Raw genomic sequence first — 10857 nt, 5'->3', positions numbered from 1 at the left:
GGCCTACACATGAATGATACACACATAGAAACACACAATCCCATATTTCAAACGATACACGAAATATATACAGACTAACGGTACCTTCCTCTCCCCACTACCCATTCCCCCCTACACTCACCAACATAAAACTCAGCACACAGTACATCAGACAGCACATGTAATAAAGAATAGCAGCGGCACGCACACAGAAAGACTACACAGCATAAGTACAAATAACAATATACACACATAAGAAAACACCACATACATAAGATGGTAATACAAATATATTTGTATATTACAGATAACAACTATACAGTGTGGAAACAAGAACTAGCCGCTGCAGCACTTTAAACATGGGGCGAATAACCCTAATAATTTTAAAATTTTAAAATTTGGAGAAAGAATTTAAAGGTTTTAAAATTAGAACTAAAGATTTTATTATGGTGCCATTACAATAAAGTAAAATTAACGTGTGTGAAATAATCTACGAGCCAGACAGCTATCAACGGATTGGAAGTTGATAATGACAGGGAGAGTGTTTTAGATGTTAAATTTTGAGCTGGGTGCAGTGTGACAGCAACGTGAGAGTGTTATACGCCTGATGATGGCCGTCTGAGGCCGAAACATGTAGTGTGGGGAAGCAAGATCAAAGACACAAAATATATTGTTTGCACTTGAGACGGAGTTATATCATTTATCGAAGAATGTTATGTTGGTTCAGATCCTACCTAACAGAAAGAAAACAAAAGATTGAAATAAAATCATCAAATTCAATCCAAAGTACCTACCCAAACTGGGGAATAATAAAACATGTAGTTCCACAGGGGTCAATTTTAGGGCCTTTGCTTTTCCTAATTTATATAAACGACCTCCCTCCTACACTAAGGACCTCATCAATACCACTAATTATTTGCAGATGACACTAATGTTATAATTTCTGGTAAAAATTTAGATGAGTTCTGCATGTTATCGAAAAAAGGTTCTCTCGAAATGAGTAAATGTTTTTCTGAGAACAAGCTGTCCCTGAACCTATAAAAAACAAATGTAATAAAATTTATGATTTATTTCAACCGTCTTCCAGTGTATACATTCATCTATCTCACACCTCTGNTATGAAGACGGCAAGGCATGCAGTGAACTAGTTTTATCGTAAATCGCATAAGCACCTGAAGATGGCACTTTTGTGCCGAAACATGTAGTGCGAGAGAGAGGAGTGAGATAGATGAATGTATGCACTGGAAGACGGTTGAAAAAAATCATGGACTTAAATCAGTGCAACAGGACGCTAAAATATAACATTAGTAATAAAATTTATAACATGAAACTCACCACAATATCCATTAAACATTTGATATAATGATAATCAGTTGATTCCAAAGCTAAGCAGAGCATGTTATGCAGTTATATTCATGTTACATATTAGTAACAATGATACTCTCAAATCAATCTATTTTGCTTACTTTCACTCTTTAATGAAGTATGGAATAATTTTCTGGGGTAATTCACCTGGCAGTAAAAAGGTATTTACATTGCAAAAGAAAACTGTTAGAATCATGATGGGTGTCAAATCCCATAATTCCTGTACAGATCTATTTAAGAGACTACAGATCTTAACTTTTTTTTTTTTTGTGAATATATATATATTCATTAATAAACTTCATTACATATAACAAAGAACATTTTCAGATGAATTTGAATGTACACAGTGTTAACACAAGACACAATAACTGCCTTCATAAACAAACTGCTAACCTCTCATGCTTTCAGAAAAGTGCATGTTATGCTGGGATCAAAATTTTTAATAACTTACCATCTGATCTCAAAGGTCTTATGAATGAAGAAGCACAATTTAAAATAGCACTGAATCGATACTTAAATACACACTCATTCTACTCTGTTGATGAATACCTATTTTCTAGAAAATAACTTATGTATCTTTAAATAGCCTTGTGTGTAGTCACTGTGTATTCTTGGTTTCTCTCTCGTGAGAACTCCACCGGGACTGTACATATGTTTTGTATTTATGTGACATATGTCACACCCTACAGTCATTTGACTAACTTTGGATCCATGGAATACAATTCAATATTAATGTCATGTCATTAGAAAGAGACCCAAGGACTGATTCAGAAGCAGAGAACTACATCAAGTCTTAATTATAAGTAAGAAATCTCTACTCACTTTGCATATGCTTTCTCGAGGAGAGCACTCCAGAACTCATTGTGCTCTGACGAGTGGAGGAACACCAGCCTCCCACCGTAAGTGGGCAGGCGATCATCTATCACAACATCCACCCAGCGTCCATATTGCCAGAACCTGCATAAGGACAAGATCTAACCAATTCATGAATTTTACATGCAAACAAATAACACGCACCTGGAATTCAAGCTACCCATCACATCTGCCAGGCATCTCCCAAATATGACCTTGCTCCAGCCCAACCTTATTGAGGAAGCTTTGCCTTCATCATAAAGGGTTAACAGCAAGTCAGAAAATCAGCTAAGAAAGAAATTATTGCACCCAGAATATTCCAGTCTTGTGCAAACTGGCACACTGCAGACTAGTGAAGAGAATGCCACATTGTTACAACCGGGACATCCCTATCTTGCATAGACCATACCATGTTGCTGTATCTGTGACATCCTGTCTTAGTGTGGCCCATATCACATTGTCATCCTCATGAATCCCAAACCTAGTGCAGACCACAACACACTGCTTCACCTTATATAGAACACACCCAATTGTTACATTCACAATATCAAAACCAGAAACTTCCTTTATGTGCGTTATTCTGTCCTAGCACAGACTACACCACACTGTTACAGTTTGGATACCCAGACCTGTGTAGCTCATACCACATTGTCTATCTGGTATATTCTGGTTTTCCATGCATCACAGACCACATCACATTACTTTGCCTTCACTCAGCAAAGACCAGGCCACAATGATTTGTCTGAGACATCCCAATCTAGTGCAGTTGAGATTACACTGTTACTATTGGGATACCTCAGCCTATTGCAGACTGCAACACGCTGCTACACTTTGGGGCACCAAGCCTGTGGCTTTCGCATTTTATTAGCAAACTTTCCTTATTTTTATAAAATAAGAGCAGGCTTATGGAGTCATCATGCTGTCTGTTATCCCCACCTACCAACTTCTGAGAGCCTGAACCAATCTCTGTGAAACCCACTATGCATATCATTGCACCTGAGCCCATCTCAATGATACACTTCATGAATCCCTCACATCAGTCTCTGTCTGTGGGTGAATCCCCTTGTCACAGCTTGGCTACGGCTCAGTACAACTGTTAATGGTGCAATGTAACAACAGAAGAATTGTTGGACTCTATGCAGTCTGTGTTGTTTCAATGGCAATTAGGCAATTCATTCTTCCCAGAACTTCCGGTTTTCTTACATCTATTTTTTTTTTAATATATGTATACATAACAATGGCCTAGACAAGGCCCATCCAGCTTACAACATCTACATAGTCAGTCATACTCTGCCATCTTTTATGAACATATAGAACTCAGCATGATTCCTCAAGCCACCAGTGATAAGCATGGTATTTCCTGCTTAGGGTATGTCCTCTTGTTGTCATATTTTATTCCACAGAAAACTGGTGTTATCAACACACACCAAAACTGCCTCACTGAACATGTAGGGGCTCATGCCAGTAAATGCAGGAACAGCACCACCACAAGCAGCATCTCCTCCTTTATCAGTATCACTGATGAAGTTCTCTTGGTCTTTTCTGGCTCCAAATTATTAAAACTCAATTGTTCATATCTTTATACTTCCTAATTCCTTTTTGTCTTTCAGTTTGCACTTTTTAATATTTGTTTTGGGTACCTCTGAACCCCTTTTATTACCATAGTATATTTCTGTGACATTTCTGAGCATCAGAAATAATACTCAGCATACACAAGGTAAGCAGCTGACAGAGTTCATATGTTAACACTTTACAAATCTAAACATGCACCTTCTGAAACAGAAACGCATGTTTCATTCTTGCTAAACAGATACATTCCAAATAGGCCATATTTAAAGGCACACAACATTATACTCTGCCACAGAAAGAAGAAACTTTGGAAGATGTCTAACAATACAGGAAAATTCTGTTTTGTAATACAGTAACAGGCCACTCATCCACTACCAGGTAAAAGAGAATAAAAACTCCACTAACTCCACATTCCTTTTATTCTGTAGATGAATTTATGTCTTTTGATTCATCAAGTGTGTAAATGTAATATGCAGCCGATTAATTTGTTGTATTTGTTTGAAGACAATGAAATTAACGGTAACTAGATCTAGATCAGCGATGGCCAACTGGCGGCCCGCGGGCCGCATCCGGCCCGCGACTTGATTTACTCCGGCCCCCCGCCAAGTCTCGGGTTTATTTTCAAAAATCTTAACTTCGCAGCTGTATTGGCATAGAATTCAGTTATTAATAGGACGTTTCATTAGCTTACAGCATTTTGCAGTTGAGTGTATACGTTCTTACCGAGCTGGACAGTTCAAACTGTTTTCTAATAACTGTGTTCATGTCATGGAAATCCCAAGTCCCCCAACCCTACTTCTGTAGAGAGATGACACTGAAAGGAAGACCGTAGTGGTGAAGGATTTATGACACCTTCAAAATAGTAACCATTCCCAGCTTGCTCGCGGCGATGGGATATTTACCGTTTCTCTCGGCGTCCTGGCCTTTCTTAAGTGCCAGTTTTAGCAGAAATGTCTCCCAGTTAGTGCGATTTTATAAGTGAAGTGTGATTACAGAGTGTGAGTGTAGAACTGTTTTTCAATTAAAATTGTGTTTGAAGTTATTGTAAGTGATACAGCATGTCAAATAGTAAATTGAGAAAAGTTGATAGCGAAAATAGGGCGTTCAAATCTGAGTGGGAACATGAGTATTTTTTTATATTAAATAAAGACCACAAGCCACAGTGTTTAGTATGTTTTCAAGTGCTAGCAGTTTTAAAGGAGTAAAACCTAAAGAGGCATTACGTGACAAATCATAAACAAAAGTTCGGAAAACACTCTTGTGAATCAAGGAAAGTAGTCTGCGATCAGTTAAAGAAAAAAACTTTTCCAGTAGAAATCTCTTTTTACCAATGAAACACAACAACAAGAAGAAGCTTTGCTGGCTTCTTATTTCGTGACATATGAATTAATGAAAGCTAAAAAAGCGTTAAGTGATGGTGAATTAATTAAGAACTGTGCGATAAAGATGGCAGAAGCTTTCAATGAAAATAAGGTAGGAAACAAATTTCAAACAGTGCCCCTTTCAAAACAGACTGTTACTAGGAGGCTGGAAGATATTAGCAACCAGATATCTAATAATGTGAAAGACATTATCGCTAATTGTTCCTATTTCTCAATTGCTCTCGACGAAAGCACAGATGTTTCGGATACTAATCAGTTACTGATATTTGTTCGTGCAATTAAGGAAGATTTTACAATTTTCGAAGAGTTGTTAAAAGTGTGCTCTTTACACAGTACAACTAGAGGTGTCGATATTTTTAACGCTGTTAAGAGTGCAGTGGAGGAATTCGGTGGTTTTGAAAAATTGTCCTCCATAGTAACAGATGGCGCTAAATCAATGACAGGGACAATAAGCGGTTTTGTTGGATTTTTAAGACAGAATCAAATTACTGTACCTACCTTGCATTGTATTATACATCAGGAGGCTCTATGTGCCAAATCAATTAAACTGTCTACCACCATGGCTACTGTCACAAAAATTACTAATTTGATCAGAGGAGGAAATCGATCACTCACTCACAGAAAATTTCTGACCCTCTTGGAAGAAATGGATTCTGCTTACGGGGACCTGCTTCTGCACACTGAAGTAAGATGGTTAAGCCGTGGGAAATGTCTGGTACGGTTCTTTGAACTCCGTCATGAAATAGCAACATTCCTAAGAGAAGAGGTTACGAATTCTGCTGAACTGCAGAATGATCTCGAAGACGTCGAATTCTTGAGAAACTTGGCCTTTCTCACTGATATCACTCAACACTTGAATGTCCTGAATCTGCAATTGCAAGGCAAGAAGCAGACAATATGTCAGATGGTTGGCTTTGTTGACAGTTTCCGTAAAAAGCTACATTTATTTAAGTCTGCATTGGACAAAAATAACCTTCTACATTTCCCTTGCTGTCGGAAACTCTCAGAAGAAGAAGAAGGCTTGGAGTTTAGGGACTACACTGAAATTATTGAAGATTTGTCTTCAGAGTTCGACCGACGATTTAACGATTTTGAAAGCTTTCGACCTGATATTTCTTTATTCAGTAATCCTATACATTGTGATATAGAATCTCAGCCAGGTCATCTGCAATTAGAGCTTTGTGAACTTCAATGTGACCCATCCTTAAACACATCTCAGGTTACTGGAATTGACTTTTGGAAACTGCTTTCACCAGAACGTTACCCACTGTTACGAAATTGGGCTCTCAAACTTTGCTCTGTTTTTGCAAGTACTTACATATGCGAGACAGCGTTTTCATCGCTGAAGCATGTAAAGTCTAAGAACAGGAACAGACTTTCAGATGTCGTGTTATCACATATTCTTCGAGTGGCAACCTCACAATTAGAAGTGGATTTTATATCATTGGTTTCCAGTTTTATGAAACCACAGTGCTCTCATTAAAACAGTGTGTATATGAGGATTTAGGTATAATCATTAGACCATAAAAACTATGATTGAAAGTCTTTTGTGCTCATCCCTGCTGAAAGAGGAATTTGTGCTGTTTTATGGTAAGTAATTGCACATTTCAAGGCATTTTATTTTTCTTTCTTAAATTATAATTGCATTTTCCCCCGGCATATATAAAACTAAACATAAGACATGATCTGGCCAGTGTTTCTTTAAGAAAAAATGCTCTGGGGGTAGAAGTGATAGAAGGCAATGAAATCGATTGGTGAAATTTTCAATATCGGCTTAATATTATTGGTGCAACGTAAAATTTAAATACATAGGTTGAAATGTACTTGTTTTTACACGGGTTGTGACTGATTCAGTTTGGGGGGCAATACTCCCCGATAACTCTTCTGAAAGAAACACTGTATCTGGCCCCTGATGGTGTTCTATAAACTAAATTTGGCCCTCGAAATGTATTAGGTTGGGCAACGCTGATCTAGATAATATTATTCAGATGACTGACAAACCCCCTATATTAGGGTTGGTACAGTGTATACTGTAAAGATATGCACGAGAATTAGATGTAAAACTGACAATTTCCCTATCCAAATGGTTGTAATACCTGTATGTATGAATTGTTGAATGATAATAAAAATGAAATGAAATGAAACTTTTACTTTCTCTGCACTACCTGAATGGCACTACTACTCTCTCCAATAAGAAAATCATGGCATATACCTGAAGTGAAATATGCCAGCATACTTGTCCCCAAAACTCTGATCATCAGGAACTACCTGTGAGAACAAAGCCCTATTAAGTGTGAGGTTCGCAACAGCTGCCAGCAGCCAGCAGTCTCCTGTAACAGATGAGACCAGGGTCAGTGATGTTACCATGTGGTTCACCTGCCTTCCCCACATATGTAAAATATTTTTATACCTATACACCCTCCTATCCATAGGTTATGAGAGGACTTGTCAGTAGGCCAAAGTTGCCAGAGCATGAAGCTGATAAGCAATTCCTTTGTAACCTCCACAATCCTGTATGTGAGAATGGTGTGGAGTTTGTATGCTGCAGGAGTGCCTATGTGGATGGCAGTGACAAATTATAACTCACAAGTGGCATTTGCACTCAGTCATATTTCAAGGGCGCGTCATCATCAGTTATTGATGTACACCATTATGAGTATGTCATCATTAGAAAGTTACTATGTTATATTTTAAACATATTTCCGGTATTCAGACACCAGGGGGAAATCAAACATACTTACACAGAAGGGTTCACAGAGTAGATGAACTTCATCATTAAACTTGAGTTATCAAGGCATCATAAAGTAATATTATCATGTACAAATGTGTTTTTCTTGTTAAAGACAGTGATAGAGAAACATGCAGGTGACTAATGCTCAAAAATAGGGATCTGAGCTCTAATTAATGAATTGCAGGGTAAAAATCTTAAAGCATAAATGTTTCTCTGAGCATTAGAAAATAATGATTTGGCTGCTGGTACTCCACAATTATTGGAAACTGAACAGTGCATCACAAGAAATTAAAGTGTTTCTATTGGTGCATATAGCACAAAAGAAATTACATGGTGTATGGTGAAATTGGTTTCACTCTTGTGATATAAAGTTGACTCAAATAAAAAATTTAAATAGTTGACCGTGATGGTAAGAAATAAGTCCTATTGGCTCACTGCTCCAGCTTACTAGCATGAAACCAACTATTCTACTGATTCTGCCTTTTCACTAACTTGCTCACTCACCCATTCACTTACCAAGCTCTCCTTGTTGCACATCGAACCTACTGGCACCCTCCACAAACAGCTCTGGGTTATCTGCAATTTCCTGCAACCAGCATTTACAAAGTCACATGCATAATTATGTATGTGGACACAGCACACAAACACGTAAGCAGGAAGACAAATCAAAATTAGTGATATAAATTTACATCAAGGTAAGGAAAAGAATAAACATTCAATTACAACAGAGGTGAAATACAAGACAGCCCTATGGTGGCTGCAAACAAGGGTATGTTATTTTGTATGCATTGAGAGATGCTCAAAAATTTTGTACACAGCCCAGATCCTTGGGAGATGCAAATCAGGGTAAGCAAAGCCCTCAGTTTATAACTAACTCCATGGATATGAGCTCTTCTTGAGAAGTCGCTCAACCACGCAAGAATTTCAGAAAATTTTATGAAACCTGAAGGTTCATTACTGTGTTCACAGGAGTCCTCCACTGATCCCTATCCTCAGCCAGAACAATCAAGACCATACCGTCCCATCCATACTTACTTACTTACTTATGGAGCTGAGCCCTTCTTGAGGAGCCACCAATTCTGCAGCTACTCGAGAACTTCCCAGCATTTTATGGAACCCGAAGGTTCATCACCATGTTCAGAAGAGCCCTCCACTGGTCCCTATCCTGAGCCAGATCTATCCAATCCATACCATCCCATCCTATCGCTCTAAGATCCATTCTAATATTGTCCACGCCTTGGTCTTCCCTGTGGTAGCTTTCATTCTGGCTTTACCACCAATATCCTACGTGCATTCCTCGTCTCCCACATTCGTGCTACATGACCTTCCCACCTCATCCTCCTTGACTTGATCATTCTAATTATACTTGGAGAAGAGTACAAGTTATGAAGCTCCTCATTATGCAGTTTTCTCCAACCTCCTGTGACTTCATCTCTCTTTGGTCCAAATATTCTCCTCAACACCCTGTTCTCAAACACCCTCAGTCTATGTTCCTCCCTTAATATCAGAGACCAAGTTTCACACCGATACAGAACCACAGGCAAAATTATAGTTTTGTATGTTCTAATTTTTATGTTTTTGGACAACAGACGAGAAGACAAAAGGTTCTGGACTGAATAGTAGCAAGCATTACCCGAGTTCAATCGCCTCTTAATTTCCTCCTGAATCAGGTTTCGATCTGTTCTATTAAATCCACTTTAATATTATCTACCCACTTATATGTAGGTCTTCCTATTGGTCTCTTTCCTTATGGTTTCCCATCAAAATCCTATATCCATTCCTCAATGCGTGCTACATGCCCTGCCCTTCTCATCCTCCTTGATCTTATCATTCAAATTAGTCTTATCGAGAAGTACAATTTATGAAGCTTCTCATTATGCACTATTCTCCAACATCCTGTCACTTCATCCCTCTTTGGTCAAAATACAAGTACCTGTTCACAAACACCCTCAGTCAATGTTCCTCCTCCCTTAATGTCAGTGACCGAGTTTTACAGTCACACAAAACTACAGGCAACTTGATACTTTGTGTATTCTAATTCTTATGTTTTCAGACAGTAGGCAAGATGACAGAAGGTTCTGGACTGAATGGTAACAAACACTACCTGAATTCAATTTAATCTTAATTTTCTCCTGAATAAAATTTTGAACTCTTACTGTCGTTCTCGAACTGTGACACAGTTTCAAAGGATTATCAGCTATTTTTATGTTACGATTTTGCCCTGCATTCTGGCGGGGAGACATCAACATACACTTAGGTTTCTCTGCATTTCCTTTCAAGCATCAGTTAAAAGTTTCTGTGTTTTTCTTTCTCATATCCATGGTATCTCCCAACAGATGGAGCAGCATAGACCAGCAGCTTAAGTGTCCTGTTTAATTTCAGTCCCATCCAGGTTTCCCACATCTTCATAATGCAAACGTGTATTCTAAAGCAAAGATTAAAAGCACACAGTAGCGTAGTTGGTTGAGGCACTATGCCACAAGCCGGAAGGTCACGGGTTCAAGACCCAGTGAGGTCACTGGATTTTTTTCAATTGACCTAATCCTTCCAGCTGCACTGTGGCCCTGAGGTCAACTCAGCCTCTAAAAGAAATGAGTACCAGGAATATATTTGGAATATTCTTGGGGGTAAATGGCGGCCATTGCGTAGGGCTGATAACCTTGCCGCAATCTATGAGCTGATTTCTAGAAAATGTGGGAACTTAACATTGCTACAGAAAGCAATGGGAGATGCATATGCTGTGACCAGCATATTCAAGCCCAATGCTGATCTGAGCAATGTCACTGGGGACATTGGAAAATTGTGCAAAGGTTTTAGTAAGGAAGATCAAGTAGTTATAGTTGGGGGGCCAGGTAACAGTTTGGAGAGAAACCTCAATTATCAAATTGAGAAAGATTTAAGTGACATTGCCCAGAAAACTAGTCACACCAATGTGAGGTTTGTTGGTCTTTTCTGGCGACATGACAAGCCATGGATTAA

The 10857-nt window shown here is 38.5% G+C and overlaps 1 protein-coding gene across 8 annotated transcripts in view; it reads right to left on the bottom strand.

The window, feature by feature from the left end:
- Positions 1–10857, bottom strand: part of LOC111874244 (calpain-A) — a 218810-nt gene that overhangs the window by 55610 nt on the left and 152343 nt on the right. For all 8 annotated transcript variants that reach the window (XM_023869579.2, XM_023869583.2, XM_023869584.2 and 5 more), the window contains 3 exons: positions 8395–8464; positions 7360–7477; positions 2167–2301 (listed from right to left, as the gene is read on the bottom strand). In XM_023869579.2, the coding sequence (XP_023725347.1) occupies positions 2167–2301; positions 7360–7477; positions 8395–8464 (323 nt within the window). The remainder of the gene's footprint in view (positions 1–2166; positions 2302–7359; positions 7478–8394; positions 8465–10857) is intronic.

Source organism: Cryptotermes secundus, unplaced genomic scaffold (assembly GCF_002891405.2).
Source record: "Cryptotermes secundus unplaced genomic scaffold, Csec_1.0 scaffold1171, whole genome shotgun sequence".
In the NCBI taxonomy this organism is placed as follows: Eukaryota; Metazoa; Arthropoda; class Insecta; order Blattodea; family Kalotermitidae; genus Cryptotermes; species Cryptotermes secundus.
This window is presented reverse-complemented; position numbering and strand designations above follow the sequence as displayed.